The 14,472-nt window shown below is 50.2% G+C and overlaps 1 protein-coding gene across 1 annotated transcript; it reads right to left on the bottom strand.

Moving 5' to 3' along the window:
• Positions 1-350: 350 nt before the first annotated feature.
• Positions 351-14,162, bottom strand: KRT8 (keratin 8). The gene is made up of 9 exons (XM_069653631.1): positions 13,468-14,162; positions 9,910-10,118; positions 8,374-8,434; positions 8,173-8,268; positions 5,982-6,146; positions 5,175-5,300; positions 4,049-4,269; positions 1,914-1,969; positions 351-1,213 (listed from the first exon to the last, which is right to left on the bottom strand). Exons 1-9 carry the CDS (start codon positions 13,819-13,821, stop codon positions 981-983), a joined length of 1,521 nt encoding a protein of 506 aa, XP_069509732.1. The 5' UTR covers positions 13,822-14,162; the 3' UTR covers positions 351-980.
• Between the last annotated feature and the right edge of the window lie 310 nt (positions 14,163-14,472).

The following is a 14,472-nucleotide window of genomic DNA, read 5'->3' as shown; positions in this document are numbered from 1 at the left end:
TGGAGTTTAGGTTACCGCATTAGTGAATTGGTACACAGGATTATACCATGTGCACCAATTCAATGGATGGAGATTGTCTGGGGATGACATGGCCCAATGGATTTAGAACTACTGGCGGCCGAGCGCTAACATTTGTCAGCCTCTAATGTCACGCCACACACATGTGGGATTGGTGTTTGCATGTGTTAGCCTACCTTTTGGGAGTTCCAGAACATAACAGTAGATCTTTGTTGTGAGATCCTAATTGTCTGATGTGTGCTGTACAGTACCTGGCCCTGTGCTGAAACCACAGGTGCGCTGCTTCAGTCCCCACCCACCCAAACCTAACAAAAGTAGCGACACACAGACTGTTACACAAAACGAAGTTTTATTGCATGAGACATCCAACTCAGAGATGCTGCCTTTGAGCACAGCGGGAGAAAGGAAATGTATTTTGATGGCGATAGAAAAAGCCCAAAACGTAGGTATCTCTGTAAGATCAGTGTTGCTCTGCCTTCCGAGTGTCTCGCTGCAAATTATTGTGGCTCCACTAGATTAAAAACCAGAACCGAGAAAGACCAGATTTGATTGGCGCAACGTACAACATTTGGAAATGTGCTGTTGCAAATCCCCATGGAGTGGTTGTATTTATTTGGACTGGTAGGTGGGGGTTGGGTGGCAGAGACATCAGGGGAAGCCTTAGAACAGGGATGCTGGTGAATGCAGAGGTGCAAGCGTTGAGCCTTTCCTGGAAGCTAGCAGGCGGCAGCATGGGAACAGCAAGGAACCATTGGCGGCTTCTGTGACCCTTGCATGATGGTTTGTGTCAGTACAGTTTGTAGGCGGCCCCCAGAGTGGGGTGTGATCGTCTAACGGGGATACACCTTTAGTGGGAGTTAATACACTCAATTTCCAATCTCTTCCAGGAAGTACATCCCAGAGCCGTGAGAGGGTGAGCTGGTGGAAGGCACTTGGGAAGAGTAAAATGTTTCAGGGGGCGTTCAAGGCTTGTTAAAGTAATCGGAGGACTCGGATGTGACCTTCCCATCTTTGGTCTCCACGGTCTTCACAAGGACGGTGCGCTTTGTCCTGGAGCTCTCCAGTGGGGATGCGTTCACAGCATAGCTTCCACCCGAGAATGCATTGCTGAAGCCTGATCCAAAGCCGCTTGTGCCGTAGCCGCTTCCGCCGTACCCGCTGCCACCATACCCGCTGCCTCCATATGCACTGTTCACTGGTGTGTAAAGGGAGAGATTTCTGTAAGCGGACTTGACACGCAACAAAGAATTGTGTACTTTTGCATGTATCTGGCTCTCAATCCGATTTACAGAGTACTCTCCTAAAAGGCCAAGATTACAACCGTCTTCCTCCCCCCATCAAAATGGTAACTCGCCCCCCTACTCATTAAGGTATGTTCAGTACAACCTCGGCCTACCCTTTGTCAAAAAAGCATTGCTACCACTCCTTTTACACAACGCGCGGACCCATACCCAGTGCCCTCTGTGCAGAGCTCATCCCCCATTCTCTAAGCAAATTCTCATCTGCCCTTTGCAAAAACCACTCCTCCTCCCCAGGCGTAGTATCCTGCGCCACCCCTAAAGTCCTAAGGCTGTCCCACATGTAATGTAGTTAGGGTGCCCTCACCCTGCGATATTGATATGGCTGAGCAGCTTCACTCTGCCACACTGGCCTAGCAAAGCCCCCTCTCCATGTGCCTGCCTTACTGCTCTACCCTGCCAGAAGCTGTTGGTAGAATCTGCTTCCCGGCGTGCATGGGGTAAGTTCATCTCCTCCATAGCTTGGTGCCCTTCACTAATGCAGCCTACTTTCTTCGCTCTATCCCTGTCACCAAACTAACCAGTTATAGGTCTACTTGTCTCTTCACAGCTGTTTGCCTATTGTCATTTCTATTTCCCTGCACAAAAGTCAATTACCTTGATATGCAGATGTCTTGGTCTGAATGTTGACGTTCTGCATGCCGGACTCCAGCCTGGTAAAAGACAGAGCAGAATTAGACATTGCTTACGGATTTGATAACAGTCACCTACGTGCTTATTCTCTGAATTGATCACTCCTTTAATGGGCCAAGAAAAGAAGGATTGTCAAGTTTTTGTGTCCAGTGTCTTGTTCTATATATTAATGGACTGAAATACGCTCCTCTGGCAATAAGGAATGAAACTGACATTGAAACAGACAGATGGATCATTGTTGCAATGTTGCAGTTGTCTTGTTGGGCATTCACACAGATCTATTTATGTGCAGGTATGTCGGGTTTTTGCAGGTCGTTGCATGTCGACTTTCAGCCACTTCATAAGTGCTTTTCCCCGTGTGGAGATTCAATGTTAGTGTTTTTAATGTGTGCACTGTGATCTAGTTCCCTCCAGAGCAATTGTTCATGTCATTGTTGGGCGCACAGCGAGATGTCCGCATGAGTTCTTGTGCTTAGCCTTGCAGGTGCTGCTCAGTCACAATTCTAACTGGCAGGAACTCAGGCAACATGTTTATACACATGCCCCCCAAGAGGCGCCAAGCAGAACCCTTATTAGAGGGTCTGTAATATCATGTAACTGCATGATTTATGCAATATTTGTGGCCCTTGGCAACCACAGTCCCAGAGCCATGCAAGGTGTTTAAGTGTCCCTTTTGAATGTTTTTGTGAAAGAATATCAGGTCATATGTGGTTGGGCCACACATTCATTTGTTTACTAGCTGTGCATTACTATAGAATGAATATCCACATGTTGGGACCCGGGTGCCAGCAAAGTTGGGAGAGTTTATGCAGTTCTGCTCTGTGTGGAGTCCTCACATTTATATTTGTTGTCATTTCGAAAAGAGCTGTCTTACAAAGTAGGCAATCACAGGCAGCAGATGTAGTGTTAGGGTAAGGTGTATCTACATAAGCGCATTGTTGGATTCGGTGGAGTCATTTTGCTGTAAATGTCGGGGGGGTGGGGTGACATGACATCTAAAGGAAAGGGGCCCCTGCCAAATGAGGGAAACAAAATGGTGTGTCACGAAAGTTGGGGGGACAAACACCCTTGCCCCAGCAAAAAAATACATCCATGGTTGGACTGTACGACATATACCGGGTGGTAAAAGGGTAACAGTGGGAGCATGTGCCCGGGACCGAGACTGAGGACCATAATATGTTTAACACTGAGAGTCTGAGGCCAATATTTACAAATTACACAGAGATGTGGTGAGGTCACACTGCAGGATGGGATGGGTGCTTAGCTTGAATATGAGGGTGGATTGATTTGGCGGACCCTCTTTCACCGCTAGCAGGTGGAATTTGTACAGTGTTATGAAGAGTTCCACCACAGAACAATGGCTTTGAAGGCCGCAAAGCAAACATTCCAGTGGAGTGAGTTGAGGTGAGTAGGGAAAGGAGCGACAGTGAGAGGAGACAATGGGGGAGTGGGGGTTGAAGAGTGGAGAATTCAAGAGGCTAAGTACACTTACAAAGCCATAGAGTCATTGGGCCTCATTACGGGTCCGGTGCTAATGGTGGGTTGCTGCTGGACCCGTAAAATATTACTGGCGCCTGACTTCCTGGTGCCATTGGGCTATTACAAGTCCGGCTGCCAGGAAGTCAGGCGTCGGTAATTGTTAATCCCCATACCTATAGAGTCCCATAGGACTCTATGAGAATGGTGACACAGATGCACCAGCACTGCCCGGCAGGGTCAGACCTGTCGGGCACAGCAGCTCCAGCAGGTAAACCCGAAGCTTACTGGCACCCTTATTTCAGGACAGGCAAACTCTGCATGAGGCTCATTATCTTCACAAAGAGTATCAGGTGCTGTCATGCCGCTGCGGTGGCACTTCACGAAATGGGAATTCCCAACTTTTCTTATTAATAATGAAAATCCCTACATGCAGCATCTAAACAATGTCTGTTACATTCCCCCCCCCCCCCCATCCCCTCTCCTCCACACAAATGCACTGATGGTCTAATGGAGATGAAAGGATGTGCACACATTTTGCTTATATAAATTAGTCTGTAATTGACTCCACTCTGTCCGCCCCCATCCAAAAGCACCAACATTTTTCTTTTTACTGCACCCACCTGTTCTCCTCCCCTTCCAGAAGCTTCCTGTAGGTGGCGATCTCAATATCCAGGGCCAGCTTGACGTTCATCAGCTCCTGGTACTCGCACAGCTGGCGTGCCATGTCCTGCTTGGCCTTCTGCAGTGCAGCCTCCAGCTCCGCCAGCTTGGACCTGGCGTCTGCGACAGCAAGTTTTCCACGTTCTTCAGCCTCAACGATGGCTGCGTCCAGATTGGCACGCTACAACAAAATGGAGAATTCGGACCCGTCAATGTCTTACACCTCTCATCAAATAAAAGGGACCATGTCAAAAGGCAGGGAAAACATTTAATGATACACAAATAATTAAGTGATAAGAGGTAAAAGGCTAAGTCAAGAAGAATTTGCAAAGAAAGTGATTAAGACAAGCACAAGGACAAATCCTTTATGAAGGAGAGAAAGGAAGTGTGGAAAGAAGATGCAGCATCAGAATGGAGAGAAGGAAGGGACCAACCCGGGCGAGCCACCTGGTAACATTATGGCCAGGTGCTGCTCCGTATGAGCTTTTCAGCTTTGTCTGTACAGCGTGCAGCAAAAACCGAGGATGAGCACATTGACTACGCTGCTTGTCTGAGACAGAGCCAAGTTACAAAACTTTCCTAAAGATAGAAACTTTGAGGACAGTTGGGCTCAAGCATGGGACCTGGGCAAGCTAGCTCCAGGTTAACCCATTTCCAAATTTCACGAATGCTTAAAGGATGGCGGTACGTGGTGTTCTACACACAGAATCGGAGGGTGTGGGGGGGGGGAATCAGAGCCGCAGTGCTCTTCCAATCTGCATGGAAACAAGGCCATCTTATAATGGGCATTGCTCCAGTCAATAAGACAACAGTTCTTTTCAGTAATCATGACATTTTCATCATATAGTTTGAGTATACTGAAAAATAATGAATTTCTAAATATCTGAAAAGGGAAAGTAATTTGTGAATGTAAATTTAAATTAAAACAAGATAATTATGTGTCCATGAATCCAGTTTTCTGGGGAGGTCGATCCAATGCCATCAATTTTGTGGGCCCGTGTTTCAGCAAAACAGCTGCCATGTTTATCTACAAATGCATTATTGCCAGTATCGGCGCCTTCCACGGTGCATTGTTCATCTTCTTACCTGGTTTTTAAGAGCATCGATTTCAGCCTGCAGCCTGTTGATGCCGCGGTTCATTTCGGCAATCTCGTTCTTGGTGCTGCGGAGGTCATCTCCATACCTGCCAGCTGAGGTCTGAAGTTCCTGGTACTGTAAGGGAATCCCAATGCAAAATGTAAATAGAGCCACGGGGACGTACCATGTGGAACACTGACTTCAGTACCCGGATGCATGCAGCATTCCCTGTATGGCTTTCTGCGGCCAGTGTCATGTAGACATATTTCTTAGTGGTATTGCTTATCTACATGGATGATGGGCAAGCAGGTTACAAATGTTATTACACTGTCACCTTCCTAATTGGGACTGTTTGTGCAGGTTACACGTTGATTGTGTCTCTGTATATCTCCCCCGATTGTGCTTGGTGAGAGAAAAGGATTACAGACCAATAATGCTGGGAGGTTCCATGTGTTAAAATCACGCCAAAAAATAGCCATTTGCACAAAAAAATCGCAGCAAAAAGTCTCTGGTTTTGCCGCCGCAATCCATGTAAAGGATGCAGAGGACACCCCTGCAACCCCCAAACCCATTATACCATTTAAGGGGAGCGGGGGACACCCCTGCAACCCCCACTCCCCTTAAATGGTTAAATGGGGTGCACCTCTACCGGGTCAAACCACAGCATTTTTGCAGCTATTTTTTGTAAAGGTGACATTTTTGCTGCAATGTTTTGTAAAGGCGACATTTTTGCTGCAATTTTGTTACTGCATACCTGCTGGGAAGCCGGAGGTAGGCCCAGTGCTCTTACTGGAAGGAGAAGGTGGCCACACCTACCTTTATTTGATACATGTTCTCTGCGTCAGCACGGCTCTTGTTGGCAATCTCTTCATACTGTGCCTTGACATCAGCGATGATGCTGTCCAAGTCCAGGCTGCGATTGTTGTCCATGGACAGGACGACGGATGTGTCCGAGATCTGCGACTGGAGTTCATTCAGCTCCTGCCAGTCAAGAAAGGACATATCATGCATAGGATAGCAAGACCAGGTGGTGCGTTCCCTGAAATGATTCACACCTCACAGCACCCACCCACATCCTGGGCAATATAAGAAAATCACAACCCACCAACACAACACAGGAGCATTTACAAAATGAACTCTTTAAATGGTAGCAAAATGAATGCCTATACATAGCTTGGAATGAAACAGTTTTCTATGAAACTATAAAGTTACACAATGCAATCATTTAGAACAGCATTCCCACAACCTTTAAAGAGATAGAAATTATAATCATAGCCTCTCTTGGAAGACCAGGCAAAAAAAACAAGTGCCCAAAAGATTCGAAAATAAATGGTCGAATGAAACATTTATTCGAATTTGGCCCAGAGCAAAATTCTGAAATCCCATAATGTCGAACAAGGGGAGCGGAGACTGCGGGGGTGTCTCCCGCTTCCATTACATGGAACGCAGGGACAATAAAAAAAAGAAAAAGAAAGGCTCCCTGCGGCGTCACTTCCCACCCATAATTCGGAAATGGAACTAACGTGGCAGGGAGAAGCCTGGCGCAGGGAGGCCAAGGCAAGCAGGTGTGGGTATTTTGGGATACTTTTAAGGGGTAGAGGGGTGGTGGGTAGAAGGGATAAGGACATTCGAAATGTTCGTAATTTTGAAAGTTCAGCTGAGTATTTTCCCCCGCTGCGGTAAAATCCACAGCGATCTTACGAGGTATATCCCAAAAAACAAAGCAATCCAACATAGGTAGGCTTTGCATGTTTGAATGTTTTATGCGTTCAAGCATTAAACCATGTCTACATTGTTTTTATAGTTATCCAGTCCACAGCTGGGGAACAACAGAGGAGAGGGTCCTCCCCTTCATTTCATTTGAATGAGAAAAAAAATAATAGACACGTGTCCTGCCCATGTGTGGATTTGAAATCGACTCGGAGTGAGTCCCCAAGTGCAGGAGTGGGCGGAGCCTACCATGATTCCTTACGGGCATTCAGGACAGACACTCACGCCCGTGGCACTTAAGGGGAGGCATGTTGGGATATGTCCCAAGCTGGGCTATGAACATTTGCCACCACGCCAGAGCACCGGATAGATAGCCAGTCACTTATCTGCTAAGTGAAAGGAAAGGATGGAGAGCACTGGTACCTGCTCAGAGAGGAAGACCGCGCTGCTCAAAGCAGTATCAGTCGTGGGCAGCCCTCAGAATGGTGCTCTATTGATGTGTTGCTCCAGGTGGCCAGGCACACAAGATTTAGAATGGTCAGTGGCCCACCCCAAAAAATGGCGACCCCCCCTGCTGTTATCTTCCAGATCTAGAATGGGGCCAGCGAGCCCAAGTCCGTCTCTTTTTACATAATTTTAGTTGTACAGTTAAAGGAAGGATAGTGCATGGGAAGCCAATACTTTGCCTGAGGTATCGGTGTCGTGGGCATGTCTAGCGACTCCCGACAACGCGAGCTGCCAGTCTATCTTATTTCCACCTGCTCCCCTCAACTGTAGATTATTCGCAAAATAGTTTACGAGCAGCTCAATATAGAAGCAAAATGTATCACGAGAGGTTATGAAGTGGCAGAGAAATATCACCCTACTCTGAAGAAGGTGCAATGTATCTTTTAAAAGAACGAGCAGTGTGCTTGGCTCGCTCCCTGCTCTCACAACAAGTGCTAAGATGGCCGCCATGGAGGTCTTTCTTCTGGGCAGAAAGTAATAGATTCTTCAGCATTAGCACACATTTAGTTGCATCCTAACCAGTGGGCTCAGAATGCAGGCCTTAACAGCTAGGGTGGACCTGCAATTCGGGTGCCTAGATTGGCTAGATGCACCACCGTGCATTGCTCCGACCTTCTACGTGGTCTCCGGGCCATTACATCCTGGAAAAGCCTGCCCCATACGTATGGACTATATCTATTAATGAATGACACAGCATATATAATGAAATGATGTTATGTGGCTGCGTTTAAGAATTGAGCATTATATTTCACAATTTTATGGGAAGACAGGCAAGCATGCATGCACTCACCGCTGCATACAGTTCGCGCAAGAAGTTGATTTCATCGGTCAGGCCTTCCAGTCGGGTTTCCAGCTGCACCTTGTTCATGTACGCTTCATCCACATCCTAGAGAAACACATGGCAACAGATCAAGAATAAAATTAGGCCTGGGTTGACTGCATGGAAGATATGAAGCTCATAAAAACACAAGGTTCCCCCGGGGCAGCTCACCTTCTTGATCAGGACAAATTCATTTTCACACTCTGTGCGTTTGTTAATTTCATCTTCATACCTTGGTTGAAAGAAAACTCAGTTAGAGCAACTTGGCAATAATAATTTGTATGATATTGAAGAACAGTACCAGGTGGAGCTTCTCTTATTTGGGTAGAAATTGAGTGCTGGTTGCCCCCGATAACACTAGGAGAACATGTGTTTGATCAGGGACCACGGGATATTCAACCTCCAACCAAAACTAAGACATTGCCACCGAAGAAGGCGAGTTTGCTAGCCAATACAATGGGTGTGTAGGATTACACCAAGTGTAGTGCCTCTGCAACCATTAATGCCAATCATTGGTTAATGGCTTTCCAGTCACGAACATTAAAGTAATGTTTCAGCAAGAACACCACACCATGAGCCAAAGTGAGCGCTGCACCTGTGTGTGGAGGTGCAGTTTATGAAGCTGTGCAAGCACAGCACACAACCAATGAAAGCAATGTGCCTTGGTGGATAAGCAATTCACCAAAAGACAGCCGGTTGCCCTATCACTAATATGGCGTTAATACCCGGCCCAGCAGCCCAAGCTATCAGCCGAGCTAAGCGAGGGCGGATAACAATGTCACTGGGCCCTTACCGTTCCAGCACTTGGAATGGGGAATAAAAGCTATTAGCACCCCGGGTTGCCAAAGCGGTAACCCGCAGCGCTGGAAAAAAATATTTTCCAAGATGGCCGCCATGGAAAGAGAAGCGGGGCTCTGTAAGGTATCAGTAAAACCAGATGTTTTACTGGACATCTATTGTAGATGTCCAGTAAAACATACCATGCTTCCCCCTAGGCCTCCCAATGCCTTACATACACACACAATCACTTTGATTTTGTTAGGCACTGTGAGACCCAGGGGACAGGGATGATATCTTTTTACTGGACATCTATCATAGATGTCCAGTTAAAAATACCATGCCTGCACCCTAGGCCCCCCAGGGCCCATTACAAACTGTTTCTCTTTTTACCCATTTTTTTTTTAATTATGCTTTAAAATGCAATATTTTAATCCATTATTTTACAAATTGTCCCGGAAGAGACCCCCCGCCCAAACCCCATCTTGGTTGGCTCTGGCTCTCTCCCTACGATCAGTTGCTGTGACATATCGGGGTGAGATAATGATGCCCTCCTCTTAAAAAATTCACCAGCCACCACTGGTCCTGGGACTGTGCTGGGAGCAGGGTGGGGCGAGCCCAAGGACTGTGGTGGAAGCAGGATGGGGAGAGCCCATGGACATTGGTGGGAGTAGGTTGGGGAGAGCCCAGGGTATGTGGTGGGGTGGGGAGAGCACAGGAACTGGGTTAGGAGTGAGATGAGGGAGCCGAGAGACCGTGATGGGAGTAGGGTGCGTGATAGGCCATAGCCATTTGGACTTACCGTCCATTTGCAATTTTACGGGGCACCCGTCCAGCCCACATGATGCTCAGGGGGGGGGGGGGCATGGTAAAAAAAAGTGTGAAGACCACTGCCCTACACACACACACAACTCCCCCCATTCCTCTCACTTGTTCTTGAAGTCCTCCACCATGCCCTGCATGTTCCCCAGCTCATTCTCCAGCTTCATCTTCTCCTGGCCCAGGCCGTCGAGCTGCCGCCTCAGGTTGTTGATGTAGGCCTCAAACATGCTATCCATGTTGCTGCGGGTGGTCTTCTGGTTCTGGAGAAGGCCCCACTTTGTCTCTAGCATCTTGTTCTGCTGCTCTAGAAACCTTACCTAAAGACAAAGGTCAGTGGTTACAATAAAAAACCCAGTAGCTCCCTCCACAATTCTCTAGCTAAGGAAGAAATTGACCAAAGTATCCATTTCAGTAACACTGGGTGTGACATTAAAACGTTCAGTAGGTCTTGTATCAATTTAGAACTAAGTGAGGCAAGTGTGCATCGGGACAGTGCTATCCATCCCGCTGGCTGCTCTGTAAGTATACCAGCATACTGGCTGCTGTGTGGGTATGTTGGCTCTTCTATTTGTATACTGGATCTATTATGAGTTTAACAGGTTCTCTGTGGGTAGTATAGCTTTTCTATGGGCATACCAGCTATGTCTTTATTCCGGCCTCTATGGGTATACTGACTCATCTAGAGGTATACTGGCAGCTCTATGAATATATTGGGGGGGGGGTTCCTGATTCATCGGTCACAGGCTGCTACCTGGTTCATCTCTGCTCTTTGGATACATGGTTTCCTCTCTACTCTTTGGGTACATGATTTTGATTCCATCCTGCACTTTGGTTAACTGGATGAACATCTTCTATGGCTGGACTGCCTTGCCTTGCTCTATGGGCATTGCCTGCTCTTTCCTTGTGTGTTTATACTGAGGCGATATGCTATGAGGTGGCGGGCCGACCCTGCAGGTAACGGCCTGCCACTCAAGTAAAGGGACCGAGCACAGCGTGCGTCCTTTACCAAGGGCGGCATGCCGTTACCTACAGGGTCAGCCCGCCACCTCAGGGCATATCACCATTCACACTGGTGTAGTTCACTAATGTTTTTTTAAGTCAGTGCCCCGTTCAGATGGAAAATACCATACCAACATGGCCACCATGGAATAGGAAGGCGGTGCTCCATGGCGGCCAAACGGAGCGGGGACAGGAGCTGCAACGGCAGGTTCTGCCGCCGCAGCAATCGGGCAAGTGGAATTGGAGAGGGTGAAATAAAAAAACAGGGTTGGTGGTTGGAAGATGGCAGGCAGCGAACTGGCCATCAGGCGGCTTCAAATGCGGGCTAACAGTAGCCTTTCCAGCCTGCGTTCCGTGCCTCCTGATTGGCTGGCTCCCTTGCTGAGGATGCTAATGATTCCTCTCTGTTCTTTGTACACTAGCTGTTCCTTCCACTATGGGGACACTGGTTGTTCCTTCTACATAGACACACCAACAATGTGGATAGATTGGCTCCCACCAGTTGCATGTGTATACTCCCTGTGCCCCACTGCCAGTTTTGCACTGGTGAAAACCAGAGACCGGTGTGGCGTGACTATTGATCCGAAGGGGTGGATATCCTGTCCACTCCCATGCGGTATTGTATTAATACAATGGCTTTTCCCTGTTCTAAGGACTCTCCTAAGTGACAGGAAATATTGGTTCCTTTCAGATTTGTGTGTCCACTGTCCGATCCCTGATCCAAGAGTACACGGTCCGGTTGCTTGCAACAGTATGGCTCAACTGGCTCTACATGTATGTGTACACAGGCGCATCCCCACTCCATGGGCCGTCCTACTCTCTGGGTGCATGGGCTGCTCCCTGCTTTCTGTACAATGGGTGTTCCCTTCTCTACAGGAACAATCTCTCACCCCCTGCTCTATTGTTAAGTTGACTGCTTCCTGACCTATAAGCAGACTGGCAGCCATTACATATTGGCACAGTGGCTGCTCTATTGACAAAGTGCCTGCTGCATGGTTAAACTTGCTGCTGCTACTCTACTGCTTCACTACATGTGCTTGCTCTATGGTACACATGCTGCATGGCCACGCAGGCTCCTCTCCCTCTGGGTCTACTCCGTCCCCGCTGTGTGGGTTCACAGGCTGATCCGTCTCTAGGGCTACACGATGTTGTTTGCTCTACTCCCTCCCCGCTGTGTGGGTTCACAGGCTGATCTGTCTCTAGGGCTACACGATGTTGTTTGCTCTACTCCCTCCCCGCTGTGTGGGTTCAGGCTGATGGCGCTGTGGCCCGCTCTACTCCCTGCTGTTTCGGTTCACAGGCTGGTCGTCTCTCTGGCTGCACGGCCTGCTCCCTACCCACGGATATTGGTACGGTTAGTTTCCCTCAATGTGTGCAGCGGGGGCATAGGCTGCTTCTCGAGCTCCCTGGGCGTGGCTGCTCTCCGCTACTACCCTTCCCTGTGCCGGCAGGTGGGGGCCCCTCCTTTCGGCCATCTTACAGCAAGTTTATTGCTGTTCGTTCCAGCTTCGACCTTTGAGCGGGCGCTGCCCATCATGGCCGCTGCAAAGTGCAAGGGGCATCTCTCTCTAAACTCGAAAGTAGTGCAAAGTAGACAGAGACTGCTGCGCCCATGCGAAACGCAACTTGGCGACCGAGTCACAGGATGTGATCACATGGCAGCCTCCAGAGCCGGCATCTCAAGGACGCACACTCCTTTGCAGGGATTACACTACACACCGGGGAGGAAGGAACGGGAGCTCCCGGGCAGCATGGCGATACCAGATGCCCCGGCAGCAAACGCCCACTTGACACGAAGCCCTTTTATAATGTGAACAGCTGGCGTATGATACTAACAAAATAACGTTCATTAAGACGGCAACTGGTGCTTTCGGGCTTCGCTCTGGGCGCATAAGTCGCAGCAGAGGTTGTGTTTCTGTACAGAATCGTAATGGAGCATGCAAGCAACAACAGGGCTGGCTGTGGGGGGCAACTAACCAGCTTAACCGCCCTCTCCGGGAGCGGGACTGCTCGAGCAGGCCAGCACCACCCCCCCCCCCCCACACCCTACCCCCAAGGTACCTGTGCCAGCAAAGCCGCCCCTGTGGCCAGGGTCTATCTATGCCAGTGCCGCTTGGCCTGCGGTAGGTACTTTTCCATAAACGGGTCCCGTGCCAGCCAGCATTGCCATCGTCCCTGTATCTTTCCCCGCACAGCCACTCTCCTCTTACCCAGGTGTACCCTCCCCTACACATTGTCCCCAGCCGTCCCTGTAAAGCTGGACCTGTTTTGGCTGCCACAGCGGCCCACGTAGAGCCGCTATGCCGGTGCCAGCGCCACAGTTGGCAGTTTAGTTCGCCGCCCCAAGCGTCCCCACTCCGTCATTATGTTCTGCCAATTACTGTCGTCGAGGGTTATTTTGTTTTCTCTTCACATTCAAAGCAGCACTGTCGGTTGAAACATATGGCAACGCCGTGCTGTGCTACAGAGACCATCCCAGAGCGCTACAGAGACCACCCCATAAAACGTCGCTCCGTGCGTAGCCATGGGCGGGTCGGGGTACCAGGCAAGTTACTTTCTTACACTAAAAGCAAAGTGTTTAAACAAGGGCTGCGGATTCACGGGCCTCCCACTGCCCGTCTCGCGCCTGCCCCCTCCCTCCCCCACCCCCGGCGCCCACTCACTCACCTTGTCGATGAAGGAGGCGAACTTATTGTTCAGGGTCTTGATCTGCTCCTTCTCCTGGGTCCTCATCTCCTGGATGCTGGGGTCAATCTCCAGGTTGAGGGGGGCCAACAGGCTCTGGTTGACGCTGACGGCGGTGATGCCCCCTCCGCTGCCGCCCGCGCCGTACCCAGTCCGGTAACCCTGGCTAAACTTGCCGCCTCCATAGCTGGAGCCCAGGGCGAAGGGCGCGATGCTGGCCCGGGTGATGGCCGGGCCCCCCGAGCTGTACGAGAAGCTGCTGAAGCCTCCCGCGGGCCGGCCGCCGTAGCCGGAGGACGAGGAGGTCTTGAAGACTCGGGTGCTGCGGATAGACATGGTGGCTGGGCTGGGGCTGGACTCGGGCACGAGAAGCGCAACTAGTACTGAGTGGAGAGCAAGAGGCTGAGCGACGGCCCGGACCAGGGGAGCATTATTTATGCAGAGGGAGTTGGGGGGGGGGAGGGGGATCGGGTGTCACCAGCACCTGAATGGCTGTGCACGAGCCAAGGGGCCGAGCTAGCGCTGGGCACAGCAGCCTGACACCTGTACCAGGCCAGCAGCCACTCCCACTGCCCAGCCCCTCCCGAGCCGCCAGTGGGGGAGGACTCCCGGTTAGTTACACCAGGGGATGGTCAGTCTGGAAAGACATTACGGACGTGCGACATTCACCAGAGGCTAATGAGAGGGGGGCGCGCAGCGCTACTCACGGACACACCCAAAGCGCATACCAGCGCGCAGAGGTGGTGCCAGGGGGCCGGCCTGGCTGGGGCCCCCGCCGTGCGGAGAGAGGGACTCCGCTCCCGCCCCGATTACACGGAAAGCAGTACCCAGGGCGAGGCGGGGTAGGGTGGGGCTCGGCGCGGACCAGGATGGCACCACCAGGAGCTGCCACCAGGGTTCCGGAGAGTATACAGGGAGGTTGGAGGAGAGGACAGGGGAGGCACGGATGGAAGCGAGTGGTAACGGCAACAAGGAACCACCGCGCAC

This window comes from Ambystoma mexicanum, chromosome 3q (assembly GCF_040938575.1).
Source record: "Ambystoma mexicanum isolate Mex_15411 chromosome 3q, UKY_AmexF1_1, whole genome shotgun sequence".
NCBI classification, from domain to species: domain Eukaryota; kingdom Metazoa; phylum Chordata; class Amphibia; order Caudata; family Ambystomatidae; genus Ambystoma; species Ambystoma mexicanum.
Note: the sequence above shows the minus strand (reverse complement) of the source record. Positions and strands in the feature narration are given on the sequence as shown.